The following is a 19,335-nucleotide window of genomic DNA, read 5'->3' as shown; positions in this document are numbered from 1 at the left end:
ACACACACACACACACACACACACACACACACACACACACACACACACACACACACACACACACACGCGCGCGCGCGCGGAGGACCTGACTCACGCCGAACGAAATGGAATGATATGAGCGAGACACCAACTTTGCGGCTCACTCTGTGCTTCAGCTTCTGTGTGTGTGTGTGTGAAATGTGTGACACAGAAATTACAGTGAGGAGGTGTTGCTAGCGGAATAGGAGAGATGCAGAAGGGAGAACGAGAAAGAAAGAAAAGGACGGAGACAACTGTTCTGGAGGGGGGGGGGGGGGGGGGCTGGGGGACACCTGTCCTTTTCGCTCACGGGGTTTGAGCGACGTAGAGACAGCTGCAGAGGCAATAAAGGAGAAAGCCCCCCCCCCCCCCCTCCCCCCTCCCACTCCTTCACTGCTTCCACTCCGAAAAGAGTTTACCGCAGAAACAGCATACTGCTACATCCAGCTGAGCACACTAACACGCTGTACTGAATGAATCTTCTGAGCATACATAATACATGGCAGAGCGCCGTTTCTGGCAGTGGCAGAAGCTCTTGATGTTCAGATTGCATGCGCTTCTAGCTCTGGGCAGGAGAATAACACATCGGCGCTCGTGCATTCCGCCGCGGCGACACGATCTCCGAGCCTGCATCTCGCTGTCATCTTACGCATACTACGCTTTGTTTTCACTGTTTATCTCCCTCATAGCAACCGGGGGGCGCAGAGTCCTAACGACGCTCTGTGAAATGCCCCCCCGACCACTCCGGCAAAGGGGGGGGGTCAAGAAGAGTCCTCATCTGTTAGCAGTTAATTAACATTTCATGCTCGGTGACAGGGCTGCCTGCTCCCCGTGTACAGTGGAGCCCGAGCCGCGGCAAGAGCGATGCAGCGGACGCGCACACGGAGGAGGACATTTAAAAAAAAAATTTAAATAAATGAAAAAGAGAGATAAACACTCACCGACAACACGGAAGGATAGTACAGCCCCATCATCGTATTCCGTGCTACAACTCGAGACCGTCGTCTCTCCTCTCTCTCCCTCTCCGATCCTGTGTCACCTCACCAGCTCAGTCTCTCTTGTCTGTCTCACGGATTCAAAATCTCCCTCTCTCTGCCCCCGCTCGCTCTCTGTCTGCCATGCCAATCCCCCCTCTCTCCTCCTCCTCCTCCTCCTCCTCCTCCTCCTCCTATGCTGGCCTCTGTCCCTGTCACTCTCCCTCGCTTGCTTACTTGCTTGCTTTCTTTTCCCCTCTCTCTCTCTCTCTCTCTCTCTCCCACTCACTCTTTTCTTTCCCTCTCCCACTCGCTCCTTCCTTTCCCTCTACCCCCAGCCTTCTGTTTTGCTGCTGTGCCCTTGCCTGCTCATCTCTTCTGTCTCTTCTCCAGTGCGCCTCCTCCTCCTCCTCCTCCTCCTCTCTCACCCAGATAGCCTGACGCCTCCCCCCCTCCTACTTCTCTGCCTCTGTCACACCTGCAAACTTTCCCCTCCCCTCTGCTTCTCTCTTATGTCGCAGTCCCTCCCTCCGCTCGCTCTCTCTCTCTCTCTCTCTTCTTCTGTTCTCTTTCTCCATGTAGGTGAGTTAACTGGGGCTGCTGGCACCACTGGGAGAGGAAGTGAATTCTCTCTCTTCTCTCTCTCTACTCTCTCTCTACTCTCCCCTTCCAGAGATGCACCATGTTACATAAATGTGCAGGCAATTTACATGTTTGTCTCGTGTTTGAACGAGCGGCCAACTCACTTTTCTGTAAAAGGCACTCCGACCGTGTCGAACCTAAAAGCGGTCTAGTAACACATCCAACACTGCTCAAGTCTGAATACAGCCACATTAAAGTTAGAACCCTTAAAGCTGCACTAACAGGGGCGTAGGGTATCCATGTGCCTAATGGAGTGTGTGCTTCATAACTGGTAACTATCGCGCACAAGGACCCGTCATAATAGTTGCACTGGGCCGCGCCGTAACCAGACGTTAACCTGCGGTTCTGTCTTAAATATGCATTCTCTCTAATGGCCAGCAGGGGGTGTCGGCTCTGGTTGCAAAAAGAAGTCTGACTGTATAGAAGTCTATGAGAAAATGACTCTACTTCTCTCTTGATTTATTACCTCAGTAAACATAATAAACATGAGTTTATGGTCTCAATCTCTAGTTCCAAGTCTTCTTCAACACAGCATGATGTTCATTTAGTAAATGATGGTCCATTTAGAGTCAAACCATGACTCTAAATGGACCATCATTGTGACCATAGACCATAAAGTGGAGTATGCTTTGGGGCGGGCTTGCTGTGATTGACAGGTTGCCGCCGCTACCAGAGTCTCTTAAGTCACTCCTCCACAGTCCTAATTTGGTAACTTCCGTTCACTGGTTGCAAAAAGCCAAGATGGAGACGACTAAATCTCCGAACTGGAGGATTCAAAACCAACGGGTGACGTCACGATGACCAAGCCCACTTCCTCTACACCAACCAATATTCTTTGTATTCAAAATGGTTAACAGTGGGCTTTAGCGTTTCAGCATCTTTCAGCTCATTGTTTTTGGTTTCACAGCCGGCAACGTCACTCTCCTCTCACCACACCGATCAACCTACAGAAACCACACGTCACACTACCTTCCCAGCACCAAACCGCAGACAGACACAGCGAGCGTCTAGCTGGTGAACACGGTGTAGTGGAGCATTCAGCAGCTGAAGAGCCAGATATGTTTCTCAGACACATTTAATGACACGTGTATCGACCACTGGGGACAGGAAAACATGCCTCGAGCAGCTACTCTATCAGAAAGGCAACAGAGTGGAACACAATGGGAGGATTCATCACGTCACATTATTATTTTTTTTAAAACACACGGAAAAAACAATGTCCTCCAGATAAGGAAATACTGAGCCCATTTGGACATAAAGTACTTGTCTTCAGCGCGACATCCAGCAGATGCGAGCATCGTTTCCTCGGAAACGAGGGAAATCTACTAGAGCGTAAATCATAGAATGCAAATAATCACATTTAAATAATAGAAGTTGGCTATATTTGGGTTAGATACGAGGTTAAAAGCATATTATTTTTGCAAGTCACCGTTATATTTATATATAAAGCCCCAAAACATTACTTTAACATATATAAAAAGAAAGGTTTCATATCCCTTGTCTGAAAAGGGCTCGTCCCTCTCCTCATATATTGCTGCTCTCCAGGCTCTTCTCTTTAAACACATCATTCTCACACTGCTGTTGACAGCTTAGCACCTCGGTGTTGCGGGAGCCTTCGCTGGCCAGCATTGTTTTCTTCCCTTTATGCCCTTTTAAAAAAAGAAAAATCCTGGTCAGAGGCCGGTTTACACTTCTGAGTCCCTCAAGTAGCACTTGACGGACTCCTTTACACCCCGACAAGAGATCGCTCGCACGAGGTAACACTGTTTAGGATTATTCTGCGAACATCACCATTAGCAAGGAAACCGGTTCAAAGCTGCATCACCTCGCGGTGAAATAAATAAATAAAAAATACCTCCGACTGAAACAAATAAGGGCGTACAAGTGAAGGGTTAGGACAGATAAGAAGCCAGAGGTTGCTGGGCAGCGCAGAGAGTGAGGGATGAGGGGATTATGGGCAGAGCACGAGAGGATGAGTGGATGAGCGGAGGATGATCTAAGGATTAACCACGTAAACTGAACAGTCTAATAACACCATCAGCGGGCTAATACAAACATGGGTAAACAGATTGCGGCCTTGCACAGTCACACGCAATACAGATGGTTCCTTTAATGTGCATTTAGCTTTTCTTTGAGAGATAAATGCGAGAATCTTCATGTTCAACAGACAAAATAAGTTGGATTTAAAAGCTCAAAAAGATGATTAATGCTGTTGCTAATTGTCGAGAACAGAAAGAAAAAGTGGTGGGAGGGCAAGACTGGAAGAGTGAAGGGTGTGTGGAGGCACGTCTTCTTCTCCACCACTGATAAATTATAATCTACACCCCCACCTTGTGGTTCAGAGAGCCTCAGTGAGCCATACATAATGCTTCATGAATAGGAAAGAAATAGAGAGAAATGGCTGTTTGAATATTAGAAACCGTTTGAGTCCTTACCTGACTGTGAGAGGGGTAGCCATGGTAACCAAGGGTCAAAGGGTCGTTGTTCTGGAAGAGAAGAGAGCAGACTGTTGAATACATGGACAGACACCTGATGTACAGGAATGCCGTTTCATTCACTCTATCGCACTCGTCTCCATTCTTGCACACTTTTCCTTTGACTTTACAGTTGCGTGGTGTTACTGTCTCCTAATCAAACCCCCCCACCACCACCACCACCACCACCACCACCACCACCACCACCACCACCACGATCTCCTCCGGAGCTTTTCCACCCAGCGGATCTTTTGTCTGCTCATAAAGACGTGACAACGGGGGCGAGTCAGATCATGCGAGCGGGAGATGAGAGACGGGGCAGAGAGAGGGAGCTCTTAAATCATAAATAGGTCAGGGGTGTCAGCGAGCACGAAGCCCGTCGGTGTGAAATGGCATCATGAGCCCTGACGCAATCTCCCGACACGTTCCTCTCAATGTTCTCTGGCTGCGCAGAGCAAAGGGACGGATGCGTCGAACATCTGGTGAGTAATTGCAGTTTAACAAGACACATTAAGAGAGAAAAAAAGTGTGTTTGGAGCCAAACAAACAGAAATCTCATCCCCCTGCGCCCCAAAATAGTGTGTAACTCACTTTATTTGTAAATTGTATCACAACACCGTGTTCCCACTTTTATGCTAATGTGTTCCATTACGAAAAGGGAGCTTTACGCAGCAATTACAACACGCTTTGAAGGGAGGAAAGCTGATTTGTCTCTGGCTTCATATCGCTAGATTATAAAACAACTCGGCTCCTCCCTCCTCTCTCTGTCCTCCCCCCCACACACACACATGATCTTCCTTTCATCTGGAACCAATGTCCCTCATCTGCTCTGTCCTCAGGGGGAACACTTTGCTCTGCGCGCTTTACGGCTTCAGTTCGCCTGATTAATACTGTAGCCATCTAACTTTGGACCCCATTGGGCATTTCCGCCAAAACTAAGCACAATGTTTCCAAGTGCAAGAGGCAAAAGAAGCGTCCTCGCAATAAAAAAAAAATGCAGTTTGTGCGAGTCTATCTCAGAGCCAAAAATGTACTTAGCGAACTGGCTTAGGGAGGCAGAAGCTCTAAATAATGAATCACCTCTTAGAGGCTTGAATAACATGAATAAAGTATAAATCCTATTTTCTAGCGAGGCCAAGCTCTAAACACAACGCATTGCAGGCGTAAAGTAAAGATCAAAACAAACCCCCCCCCCCCCCCCCAAAAAAGAAAAGGGGAAACAAAAAGAGCCGCTACGTCAAAATGAGGGGGGGGGGGGGGGGGGGGCATCTGTGAACATCTGGAATTCATATTAGAAGAGGCTGAGGGGGGGGGGAGCTGGAAATACAAAAGGAAATAGACAGCAAAGACGGGAGGAAAAAAAAAAAGAGATGGAGGGAGCAAAGACAATGACTCATACATGAGCGGAGTCATGTGCTTCATTTCCTTAAGGAGCTGGGAGGAATGAGAGAGGGATCGCTGCGCGGAGGCCGCCAGAGTCGAGTGCGTCTCACTCTCAACGCCACAGAACACGAGACGCAAGAAGATTGTGTGCGATAGTTAATCATGCTTCAAACTCTTCTTTTTCTTTTGTTTGGTGATGACAAATAATAATAACACAGCTGATTCTTGTCTGGGGGCGGTGGTGGTGGTGTTTTGCTTTTTTTTGAGGTGTGTGGGGGGGCAAAAACAAGACTGCAGGGGAATACCGAGTGAGCAATCAGGAGAAAGTAACAAAATGACTGGAAGTCAACAGATGGCAAGGAGGGGAGGAGGGTGGGGAGGAAAGGCAAGCTCGGGGGGGGGGGGGGGGGGGGGGGGGGGGTGAGGGACGACCCTGTAGTAATAAAATCTGAAAACATGGGAGGGATGAGAAGCTCAGCTACCTCCAATGCCCTCCGTCACACTTTATCTTTTAACAAGGCCCTGCTACTTGTAAAAAATACAGGCGGTGGCGAATGTCCATCCGCCCGTCCGCGTGCGATTGTTTTGTGAGCGCGTGCGAGGTCTAATTTAGTCACAAAGACCCGTGTCTATTCCCATCGCGCCTTTGGGACCGCTGCTCGTCTGAAGGGGCGCTACGTCTCACTGCTCCGAGAGTCATCCTACCCGGCTGCAAAGCCGGGGCACTCCACGCACTCAGGAGGATGTGAATCCATTTCATCCACAGAGCACTTATGTGCTAAGCCTCCGAGCAGTCGGCCCGGCGATCTGAAGTTTGTTTTCCCCTTGATGTACTTCACGTCCCTCCAACTTTCCACAGTAAACCTACATGTGCTTTTGTCAGGAGGATGTGAGCTGCGGGCAAAGTGGGTTTTGGAAGCCGGCTCGACAGTTCAACATTAATAATAATAATAATAATAATAATAATAATAATAATAATAATAATAATAATAATAATAATAATAATAAAGCAGAATCATCTAGCGAATCGCACGCAACATAATCAAACTTGTGTCTGCTGATCTGCAACTCAAGATAAAACTGTTCATTTTTTTTATCCCCCAATTTATTTCACATCTCATTGGAGAAGATTAGTATTTGCATGTAATTATTTACTGCACAACATAATTGCCCATCATGATTACTCTCCGTGACTATTTCACTGCAACATCATTCCACCAAAACTAAAGCCTGATGCTGGACTCTTTGGCGACACGCTGATGCCCATTTTTGGTGGAGAATTTTGCCTGCTGTAAATCAGGGTTTATTAAATCTGATGAGCACCTGGCTCTGAAAACAGCTGGTTAAACTATGTGATAAAGAACAGATCTCTTAATAATCTGAAGCACTTTGTGAATTATGCGTACGGCTGCTGCTACTAATTATTATCGATCTTGCTTTATTAGTCGATACACATACACAGTATACTGACAGTATTATCCACCCCAGATCTATATTGTTCTACATATAACTGGGAGGTAAAAGACAAATTATTTCTGAGCCTGACGCATTCTCTTTTAGATAAACTGAAATAAGTATACTTTTATAAACACTGTAAGAGTGACAACTCGCTTAACTGCAATTGACATGTGAGGATAACGACACTTAAAAGGACGCTAAATCTGCCCCCGGAGCAGATCACCCAAACATGCAGGAGTCTCTCTCTCAAGCATAATTCGGTCAACAGACCTCCACTGGCAACTCATCACAGGAAGAAATACTAAATAAATGTTCTCAACTCAGCAGCAAGAGTCCATTTTTCTTGCTGGCGTTTTCTTTCCTATTTCAGTGCCGGGCCCTGGGATGAAGGTACAGCGGGGTGATCCACCGACAGTAATGTCCAAATCAAGTCATTTGTCCTCGTCGGTGTCACCCCCCCCCCCCGGTGGTCCCGACCTTATTAGGTTAGGAGAGAGCCCCGGTTCCTACGCAGAGTGACAACAAAACATGAGTCGCTGAGCAGCACGCCAGATGGATATCGAAGCAGACAACCACCTCGACATTTCCCAAAGTCTGACGCGGGCTGGGGATGCAGCAGGGTTTTGTTATGAAACAACCCCCCCCCCCCCCCCCCTTTTCTCTCATACCAGGAAAAAAACGCAGGACTTCCCCAGTGCAGAGCTGGAATGCAAAATAGACTGATACAAATATTTAGTTCTCTTTATTGGGAGCACTCGAGCTGGTGGTCTGTGCTGCGGATGACTTAATATTCATTTAAAATCCATACTATTGGACGAGCACAGCGTCGGCTGCAGAAGGTCAGCGGCTAATGTCTACGAGCAGCAGCGAACATTTCAACTCATACCGTTGAATGCATTCAGTTAGATCCAGTCGCCCGCGCTAGCCGAGTCGTACACGCGAGCTGCACTGATTTACATGAGCATTGCTGCTCTGATAAGACTTCGCAGAAGTTCTGACTTCTCGACGCAGAGCATTTCCACCCCTGCATCGGGATGACATCATGCACTAATGAGAAAAACAGCAGTGTCAATAGCCAAACGGGAAAGAATCCCATTAGTGGGCTGCAGTGGTACAAATGGATTGCTCTTCGCCACAACCGCACCCCACTGTGTTGGCTTCAGACACAGGTTGGAGTTCAACTCCTGCCGCGATTCCTGCATTAAAAAAAAATAAAGGACGGAAGAAGTGAGACGCTGTGCTACATGAGCACCAGGACACGGTGCGATTTCATATTTTCCATCCTCTGAAGATCAGCTTTACAGAAGGGCCTGTGTGCCTTTTTATAGGAGGTTGCTTTGAAAGCCAAGAGCTCCGAATTAAAAAGTAGCAAATCTGATCGTCACTGCTCCCAGTTTCCTTTTGGGAATATTGATGATGTCACCGGGTTATAAAAATAGAAACATGTCAGTGTTTTACTGTAAATACACACACTGGTATATTATATATACACACACTGGTATATTTTTAAACCCCATGGCTGAGCTATGTCTAGGAGGTATATATATATATATATATATATATATATATATATATATACACACACACACATACACATTTCATCTCAATCATTTAGTCTATACAATGTCCATCAAAGTTTCTCAATGTCCACGGGGACATGTTCCTGACTAATCATCAATAACACATTATTAACAGTGAAAAATGCTTATCATGAATCCCTAAAGCCCACGGTGATGTCATAAAATGTCAGAACTCAAACATGTGCCATTTACAATACAATAACAGAGAAAACAGGAAATCGTTCTATTTGAGAAGCTGTAAGCAGCATATATTTTCGCTTGATAAAAAATTGGTTTAATTAGTCGACTATGAAAATAGTGTTTGTGTGGATCATGCCAACGTATGTGTGTGCATCTGTGTGTAAACCCCTTTTGCCTTAGATAAGGATCTCAGGATCAGTGTGGTTATAATGCCCCCTCCAGTATGAGCTGTGATCCCATTAGCTGGAAACAAAGCCTCTTTACTGCCAGTGATAGGGCAAATCTGTTCCTGCACCAACTGAGAGAGGGAGGGGGAGGGAGGGAGGGAGGGAGGGAGCCACCTCTCCCACTCTCATTTCCGGACTGACCAGCTAGCTCACATTCAATACGTTTTAGGGGCTGAAGCTATTGATCTGTGCGTCTCTCTCTCACCAACACAAACACACACACACACACACACTCTTCCACTCACATCTGTTTTTAAGTGCATTATCTTCCTAAGCCTGTCTGTCAGCACTCACGGACGGCATAACGATGTGGAGCCAGCCATTTAGTTTTCCAAACAGGAGCAAACAGGCCACTTCACCTCCATTACTGGCGCTGCCAATGGCGGAGAAATAGCCTTTCCCTTCTTTACCCCCCCAATTGGAGTGCCTCCCCCTACATAATACACCATAATGACGACCAGAACATCCTCCTGCCGTCCTGCGCTGCTCTATTAAGAAACATTTGACCATTTTGGGGTCACCAGGGGGAGGGTTCAAATTGATTTTACTGACTTTGAAAGAAAACAGGGTTAAGGGAGTCTACCACATGCGCTGTATTCAAGCAGAGAACGCGGGGCCAAACACTGCAGCGGGGGCGTTGATAAAAGCAGGGGTCTGAAAATCAAGAGGTAATTGGTGTGATTAAACTACCCCCTCCCCCAATAAAACCAGAGGCCTTTGTTTACCTCAAATACCCCCCCTTGAGTCCGCTCCCCTTCCTCAAAGATCACACAAGCAAACACTGACATCAATTTCCATTCGAAACCAAATGCTGCCCACACCATTCGGCCACATGGCTGAGTTTTTTTTTTTTTTTTTGCATAATAAAAAGGTCAGGTTTGTTTACATTCTCCACCCTCAATCGAGAACCTGTCTGGGCTTTACTGATTTTCATAAAACAAAAGCTATTTTTAGAAGTTTTGATAGCGTGTTGCAATGTGACAACCCAGTGGATTGATGGATACATATTTAACTAATGCAATTAGAGCTTGGGGGAAATGCCTAAGCTGCCTTATAGCAGCTGCAATGCTACATTGTAGCTGAAGCAGCCCAGTGGACACCGTGAAATGACACGCTTACTATTGCAACCCCCCTTGTAAAAGTGAATTAACAGCACGCAGTCATTAACAGCTGTGAAACGTGGTGGTATGTCCTGCAGTGCTGCTAATGGACCGAGCAGAGTCTATGGTGGACCATTGGGGGCCTTTCTGCTGCGTCTGCAACGACGACATGTGAACGGATTACAAACGCAACAGAATACGGATTATTTATTAATACAGTCGTTTAAATAATGCCACCGTGGAAAAAAAACTAAAAAACACCCAGAGAGCCTTGCACCACGCTTGTGTTTAGCCCGAGAAGTCGTGCCTCCATTTCTATATTTGGACAAAAGAGTCGACTCCTCACCTGGCCAACCTCACCGATCCCTCCTGAGCCGTCGATCCGGGGACGCTTGCACTCCGCCCCGGTCAAGTCCACCAGAGCGGCCGCTGCCTGTCCGTCGGGCTCCGGGTCTCCGCGCTTCATGCCTCGGACGACCGCCGGAGCGCCGCCGGCGTTGGGGTGCACCCCGGCCATGGGGTCCAGCTCTCTATCCCGGTCCATGAGACCCCGGGACACAGGCAGCATGATGGATGCAACGTCGGTCGACATTAACATTTAAAAATCTTCTTTTGTCCCCTGTCTTGAGCTAAACTGGAGGAGGATAGACTACCTACTCGTGTGCACCTTTTGTGCTTAAAGCCAGCCTGTGGACGATTTTTCTCCGCAGTTAAAAATGATCTTTTGATGTCGCAAATAAGCCTTTACTGTATATCCTGCTGGGCCTTTGTAAGACCCCTCTGAAGAGTTGATCTATCTGGAAATGTTTTGGCTCTCTGGCTTAAGAAATAAACATAAAACAAGTAGCTAATCAACACTGCTTTCACCTCACTACAAAACACAGTGGCCTTAAAATGCCCCCTTAAATCACAAGGGTTCTTTCCAGCTAATGTAGCCCCTGTTTGCCGACCGTGTATTTATTCAGCCTACTGCAGGTCTGCCCAAGAGGCCTACGTTATTTCAGATCATAACAAACCAATTAAATAAACACCGATCAAAACAATAGCTCCTGAGCACAACCTACCGCCAAATGTCCATTTGCCCTCGTTTTTTTCCTCTCCGCGAAGAACCGTCTGGCTTTGTGTTTTTTTTTGTTGTATTGTATTTAGGAGCGCAACATCAACATCCTACCGCAACCTCAAGACGAAAAAAACCCTCAACATGTCTTCCCTTTCCCCTCTATTAGCCTTGTACCACAGAGCAGAGGTTCACTGAAAGTCAATCCGCGTCAGGAGCTCTCTGTTTCCCCCATGTTAGTCCGCGAGTCTGCGTTAAAAAGAAAACACGACTTCTCCCCCCCTTTTAAAAAAAAACCGACACAACAACCAAACGGACCGAGAGGCTGCGGTGTTTCCTTCTTCTCTCTCTCTCTTTCTCGCCTATAATTTTCTTTCCTCTCCCCGTTTTCCCGGTGCGATCTTGTGGCGTGTGTGTTACAGAAAGGAAACTGTCCTCCCTCCCTCCTCCTCCTCCTCTTCCTCCTCCTACCCTCTTGGTGTAGTCATTCCCCTCCTCCTATCTTCCGCTCTCCCTTTGAACGCAGAGCCAGACAGCCATGCAGCCTGCAGAATACACGCAGTGTGCCGCAGTGCTTCCATACATTTCACCGAGGGGAGGTGTGTGTGTGTGTGTGTGTGTAGGGGGGGTCGTATGGCCCCAGAGAGACCACCTTACAGTATAAATCCAAACATTTTGATCAAGCGTTAGCTTTTGATATATAGGCGGTGCACTATTTCAAAAAATATATATTTTGAATAAAGCAGAGTTTTTGCCTGTACATCAATCGTGTTTAGTGGTGCTCATGTCACGCGACAGAGTTAGCAGAGGGTGGGCTTTGTCAAGTCCAGCTCGAGAAGATTTCATTCCTAACTCATTACACAACCAATAACACAGGCCAAGGTCTCCAACACTAGCCCAGCTGTGTGAGTCATGCAGCATGGAGTACCTTATGTTCCTTTTGGCATTTTTATTGCTTGGATGACACCCAGTGGTCAAAGGCTAGCACGAGGGGGAAATACTTCAGAGGCAATTTGATGTAGCAAAATTATAACCGCTTTCAAACGTTGAGAAGATCAACACCACTCGGCCTATAGTTAAATATGAAGTTACAGCCAGGAGCTGCTTTGCATAAATACTGGAAATGAGAGAAAGCAGCCTGGTTTTTCTCCCAAGATGATAAAATCACTTAGCAGCACCCTGAACTGACTATTTCTTGTCCTGGAGCTGTGAACTTCCTGAAGTTTTCACTGCTTGCCTCCCTGTGAATCACATAAACCACAGCTCGTCATTTTTCACCCTTTGGTTTTTGTACTGACTGAAACGAATGAGATATGCATGTGGAATGGTGAGCTTCAGAGGCGTTGGTAGGCGGGTGTTTTCACCTTCAGACAAAGCCAGGCCAACTGTTTCTAGTCTTTATGCTAAGCTAACCAGTGGTGAGTTGGAGCCTTAAGGGGCCAGTTTACTCCAGCTGAACAGCTGTCGCAAACACTCTCCCCCACCACACCTGTCCGTACTTGGGGAGGGTCTGTGTTCGACCATTTTCCAAAACCATCAATACACTTCACACTGATTGGCCAGCTGTGGAGGTGAGAAAGATGCCAGCGTTTGAACTTATTTTGTTCCCCATTTGCTACACAACTATTTCACTTTTCAACAACCGAGTAAAACACAATGAGTGCCTTCCAGCACAGACTGTCTGAAAATGAGCACGGTTATTCCCACATTTAAACAATGTACCGCCTCGCCCCTTCTTGAAGTCTGGCTTTTCAACAACCCTCTGTTACTATAAACATTACATTTCCAACTGGGTATGTCCCAAAATTGTTAACTATACCTTTAATTTGGTGACTGTTGTATTAACATTTGTACCTGTATGTTTGCATGTCTGCTTGCGTTTATTCATACATGTAAGTTTCTTATAACTGTGATGTTTATATTTGAAACATGCCAAATGTGCAGAGACAGATTCGGGTGCGCTATAAATAACCTACAGTTGAAGTTGCTGTACCCGTGGCTGGATTACCAGCAAAGTGGGCACCAACCTCAGAGCACCAAAAGCCTCAGCTTTACTGCACGGCGTGGCAAGTAGTTTGAGGTAATTTGTTATTTTATTTGGGGGAAAGAATGCACACAGTACCAACTGACATAACAGAACCCTGTGTGGCGGGTCTCGCTTTATTACTTCGTCTTGAAGACGGCCCATCTCATTACGTCTGCAAGTTTTCAGTTTATTTGTCTGTTTGTCAGCAGGATTACAGAAAAACACCTACTGGCCTGATTCCATGAAGCTTGAGGAAGAGTGTAGCATACCATACACATTACACAGTGTGGGTTTATAGGGACACAACAGCTCATTTTTGTCTCAGGGCTCCCAACCAAGTTAATCCGGCCGCGTTTGTGCGATCAAAACGTATGTGTTCAAACATGCGTCGCTGTAAACCTACGGTATGCTCCACATGAAGGGCTGCACAGCGAGGCAGTCCGGGTCTCGATCACGCTCAGTCCACAAGCCTTCATGTAAACAATACCGCCTCCCACTTTTTGTATGAGTGCCACTTCCTGCTGTAAAACCAAGTGGCTGCAGGTTTAGGAATAAACAGACACACTCTGTGTCCTTTAAGAGCTTTTATTGGTGGTTGAACAAGTGATGTCTGAAGGCCTGAAAGGGAGGAGAAGAGAGGAGACATGTTCAGTATAGAAGAGTAACCGTGCATTTTGACATGATCAACACATTAGTACTGCTTACCAGACCATCACAACCAACTATTGTCTTCCGTGTCGTAAACTGAAAAAACAGGAAATGGATCAGAGTTGATAAATAATTAAAAACTCTCCTCATTACTAAATCATCGCGCTGCTGTCATACAGAACTGCAGCTACTGATGGCTCTTTGCAGTGAGGAGTGCTGTAACGGGGCTCGTTCGTGGCTGTATATAGTGCTCATTCTCCTCACCGTCACTGGCCGAAGCATCCCTCGACACAAGGCCCGTCATGCGGCGAGCAGATTTCGGTTGAGCACATGAAGTTGTTCTGAGAGGGGAAAAAGTAGAGCAGGATTTGATGTAGCGGCCAGTCTCCAGAGTGTGCAGCGTACTATGACAAACAGCTGCTGCCAATTGAGATTTGGCCAGAGTTTGCAGTTTACAAAATGGCCTCTCCACATGTCCTTGTAATAAATGCTGACTTAAGAGATACAACTGCCAATGGTTTCATTCTCCACGGACTATATGCCCATGCTGAATAAAATGTAAAGAAAAAACGGTGGTAATTTGCACTGAAATAGCCATACGCTATTAAATTACATTGACTTTTTTGAAAATTAAGACAGGAAGTCTAAAGAAATAAGGTCCAACGCCAACAGCCGCTCTAAGATAAGGCTTCATCGATTCCCAGGGGGCAATTTCACAGGCACTCTGTGCAGACAGCTGCACGGTTTACAGCAACACATTAAAAACTATACGGGAAGCACACTTAAAGTGAGACGGTTTAGGAAATAAGTCTTGCTATTCCGTTTCCATACCAAAAGTTAGTTGAGAAGATAGATACTACAATCTCATATATAAATAAATGTTGATACTCTCCTATATTTGTCCATTAAATATGAAGCTAGGGCATACAGCAGTCCAGTTCTGTCTACAAGTAAAAAGATAAATAAAAAGAATATTCACCCTACCAGCACTTCATTTTTTACATTTACATTTTTGCATGGATTAAACAAACAAGATAACATAACATAATATAAATAACATAATTGATGAGCTTTAGAGGTTCCTTTTACATTTCGACATTTCCAGTTATTATGCTAAGCTAACTGTCTTCATGCTGTAGCTTCATATTTTCCTTCAATTACGAGGGTGGCCCCAATCTACTCATCCAACACTTGGCAAGAAAGTGCATTTCCCAAAATGTCCAACTGTTCCTTTAAATATGGCAATAAACGATTTTAAATGCCATTTCCTGATAAAACACCTTTACCCGACTCCTAGTTCAGTTTGAACACTTGAAGGAAATGAATACTACTGTAAGAGGTCTCTAAATTAATCATGAAAAGAACACAATACAGTTAGATGTTTATGATGCGTCACTATTGTAATTGTTAGACCTCAAGGGCCTCTTCTTATCCTTACCTCCTCGTTCGGGTCCCTGAACTCACCATCAGGAAGGAACTGGAAGGTGCTGATGGTGAAGCGGCGGGTCTGAGCCTGAGGAGTGGGTGGCCGAGGACCAGAGACCAGACTTTGCTGCAGGGCTGGGTCATAGGGGTTGGGACATCTTGGGAGCAACATTGAATCAGTGAGCCAATTAGATAACAGGACAATAGGTAGCAAACGTATACTTCCCTTCATCTCCCCTGTCATCTCCTCTCAGTGAAAAACACTACTTCCACCGTAACCCCCCGCTACTCAATATACTTTTTCTTTATAGAGCTGTTTCGACGTACCCGTTGTACAGCAGCAGCCACACAGCCTTTCCAGAGAGGGGGTAGGCCACACAGAAGTGTACCAGCAGCACCAAGCTGGGATCCGGGGAACTGAGCAGCCGCACTTCCAGGTAGAGGGGTTTCCCCAGCAGCATCTGCAGGGGCGGGTGATTCTGGGGGTAGTAGCTGCTGTACTGGGCGTCTGGGGTGAGAGGAGGAGGTGTGTTGGAATAGAAGTGGGAATATTTCTCTAACTAAATTCCACCCACTCAAAAGCTAGTTCTCTAACAGCTGATCAGGATGTGCTTGAAGCATTCACACGGTGCTAAAACACTGGATATTAATTGAATTTGACTTGTCATCAGTTTCCAGGCCTCTTGACTGGCATAAACCTGTGTCCAACAACACTAAATCACACGCTCCTAATGCAGAGCAGTTGTTGGTATTGAAATGAAGACAGTCTACCTTTGGCGATCCGGAGCTGGACCCCAAACACCCCCTGGGCCGGAACTTCAGGTCCCAGGGTGGGAGTCTTCACCAAGTAGCTCACACTCAGAGCGGTGCCTGGCAGAAACCTGCACTCTACCAACAACCTGATAATGGAAAGATACAGAATGCTTTGGTTTTGTTTGATTGATGGGCATTTTTGTCTTTTTTTGACAGTTGACAAGGAAACCACCACTAAACAACCAGAGGTGTCTCTCAGGAGTTTGAGACTAAAACAAAACAAAGGCCATGTCCACACTACTACATTTCCATTTTAAAATAAAAATCTTTTGCTACGTTTACGCCGAACGTCCACACTAGGCTGGACTTCCCTCCTAGTGTGGACATGGCAAACCGCATAAGTTTGGAAACTATGACGTAGACACCCGCGCTCGCTACTTGATCGGGTCTTCGCAGTCACAACGTGTCCTTCCCTGATTCGTCACGCACCTATCACATGACCCTTTTCCGGAAGAAAACAAGCAACAACAGCCTTGATTATCGATCGACTACCAGTGGTTAATATAACATGGACAACGGATTACAGGCGACTTTTTTGTCTTTACTAGCAGCTGTTGTGCAGTTAAATTCTGAATTTTATAATTCTATTACTGCCGACATGCGGAGAAAGCAAGCCGCTATTGGAGAGATTAGCGAGCAGCGTTGTCAGCCCTACGGAGCGGATGTTTGAAGTCTGTTTGCGGTGGACACAAGCACAACGAGCAATATGTTCACAACTTCTTTCCACTTCCCAACAGACCAAGGAAACAATCATTGCAGGTTTAAATAATCTGAAACCCTGAATCTAATCTGAACAGGTTTTTACTCCAAGAATAAAACTCAACATGCGCTGACCTGATAGAAGAATCCCTTGTGATGGTGCCATAGTTGAGGCTGAGTGTCTGAACCATGTTGATGACCTCCACCATGTAGATCACTGCGTTCCCCACGGTCTGTCAGGACAGAATTGGACATGAAATTTAGAATGTGGACACTAGAAATACTAATCACCAGACAAGGCCTTTAAATCAATAATCCATTTACTGAAACCCGTCCAGACAAGCAGTTATGACTCAAGGCCCTTCTGGCTTTTCAATATTTTGGGAAATGGCATTCATTAAAGCCTACCACTCTGCGTGTCCCACAGCCGTCCATCGGGATCTTGAACAAGGCGTAGTCGGAAGTCACCCTCTGCGGTTTGCAGGTGGAGTTGCCGGCAACGACGAGCAAGCCAGGGGAAAGAGGGGGCTCCGTGAGGGAGGCCGGCACGGAGAAGACAAAGTGGCGGTCAATAGTACACTCTGGAGGACACAAACACACGTCGTCATGTAAAGGTCAGATGAAAAGAAAAAGGTCAGAAATCTCAGGAGGCGATTGATAATGAGACCCAAGGTATCTTCTACCCTTTTCTGGTTCTGAGTCACTGCCAGCATGAATCAAGCTACTGTTGGCCCTGAAAATACCGCTTCACACATCCAGCAGCTGGAGCGCTTATATTTCCGCGCCAGAATCAGCTCAACTGTACTCGGCTAAAGTGACGTGAAAATGCCAGTGGGGGACGTAAAGAGCGGCTCACCGTCCATGGGGTAGTGGCAGGCAGGGGGGTGGTTGCCGAAGCAGCAGCCCTTGGAGAGGCACTGTGTAGGGGACACAGAGCCGGGTCCGCAGGGGAGACGCTGCTCACTGGGAACGTTGCACTCTGAAGGACAGCACGACAAATGTCAGCCGCATCAGTTAAAATAACTCTGAATGGCCGGGAGAAAACAACCCTTTGGCAAATTGAATAGCCTTTCTGGAGGTATAAACATAAAATCCATTTACTTTGTCCAGACCCTGGGATGACAACTGGACAGGAAAACTGAGCCTCCTTTCTCCCATTTACCGTCATGTAGACGACAGTGATGATGAACATTTTACCCTTTTAGAGAAAAATGTTTATGCAACAGTTAATGGGCACAGCAAATGGTCACTAAACAAAAAGGTCATGTGCTCAGTGTGAAATCTGAGTCAATACTTGCCTGCACGCTCATGTGGCAGCGCGAGTGTAACTGGATAATCAGACGTATTTTGCCATCTTTGACTTTTCTTGCAGAATACCCACAGTGCTTTGGGGCATTCTGGAGGCCCATCTGGTTCCCTTTGATGTCTGGAGATGTACACGTGGAAGCAGACAAGTTACTTTTGAGTAGACTTTAAAATGGCAGAATGATGGCTCTCAGCATGGTGAGGGCACAGAGTTTAAGTGCAGCCCCAATCCAAACAAAAACAAAGCCTCCCTTTTCCCTTCCCCCCCATTCAACTGTACACCAGAGTGGCCCCCGTGAACCATGCTAAAATTCAACTCAAGCGGAGCTGATGGCAACCATATGCATCTGGAACATACACATCGACACACACCTTTAAAAGAAATTCCAGAGAAAGGACCAGCGGGGAACTCCAGGGTCATGTGATGGGGGGAGCATAAGACTTTACGCTGTGGAACAACATCAGGGCCGACCTTGTCCTTGGTGGTGCTGGGTGGGATGGGAGACACTGGTGGGGTAACTGGTACAGGAGTAGTTTGATACGGGCACCGCAGGTCCAGACTTCTATACTGCGCAATGGAAAGGTCCCAAAACCTCAGAAGTAAGGAAACGGTCGTGGGAGTCTAAAGAGAAAGCAAAATCAATAAAGTCAGCATGAACCACCACGCATGGTTTACAGCTACTGTAGTCAAAAATAGTTTAGCTCAAAAAAAGAGAAAAAAAAAAAGCATTTTTATCAGTTGGGTTGCACAGAACATAAAAACAGTACAGATGCATGCAGCGCAAAGGCTGCGTACAGTCCATATGGGATTAATCGTAATTATGATCTGCTGAAAAACTGCTCGCCTGTTACACACGCTAGACTGGTGTCATAAAACGCTGTAGTGACAACCCAAGTGGTACAAACCACCAGCGTCAGCAATCCAAGATCATTTTGTTCTTTGTGGTGGCATTATATTAAGACTGCATTGAGGCATTTAAAGTATTTTGTCTCCCTCTGTTCCAGTGTGTGTGTGTGTATATACACACATACACACATCTAAATTACATCTATAATTTGCATTGTCTTTATGATGGTACGGATTAGTCTAGAATTAAGAGTCTATTGGTTTGGCAATGTGTACAATATCTTTACTTGGATGAAACTACATAAACTTCAATAGTTAGACCTTCATCAAAAGGCCGTCACATTGTTAATAAAGTGAGTACTAGTGGCAGATCGTGTGCAGGGTTTCCTCTTTTCCTTGCAAGTCAGCAATTTTGATTACACACCTGTCACTAATGCCGTGTTCACACTACGAGTGACTAAAGCTACAAAACGACCAAG

The 19,335-nt window shown here is 46.2% G+C and overlaps 1 protein-coding gene across 1 annotated transcript in view; it reads right to left on the bottom strand.

Moving 5' to 3' along the window:
* The window catches only part of rbfox2 (RNA binding fox-1 homolog 2), a 26,136-nt gene extending 14,748 nt beyond the window's left edge, over positions 1 to 11,388 (bottom strand). The window contains exons 1-2 of the mRNA XM_079158745.1: positions 10,383 to 11,388; positions 4,070 to 4,120 (exon numbers count right to left, since the gene is read on the bottom strand). Coding sequence (XP_079014871.1) covers positions 4,070 to 4,120; positions 10,383 to 10,634 — 303 coding nt within the window. The 5' untranslated portion in view covers positions 10,635 to 11,388. The remainder of the gene's footprint in view (positions 1 to 4,069; positions 4,121 to 10,382) is intronic.
* Between the last annotated feature and the right edge of the window lie 7,947 nt (positions 11,389 to 19,335).

This window comes from Pholis gunnellus, assembly GCF_910591455.1.
Source record: "Pholis gunnellus genome assembly, chromosome: 5".
In the NCBI taxonomy this organism is placed as follows: Eukaryota; Metazoa; Chordata; class Actinopteri; order Perciformes; family Pholidae; genus Pholis; species Pholis gunnellus.
Note: the sequence above shows the minus strand (reverse complement) of the source record. Positions and strands in the feature narration are given on the sequence as shown.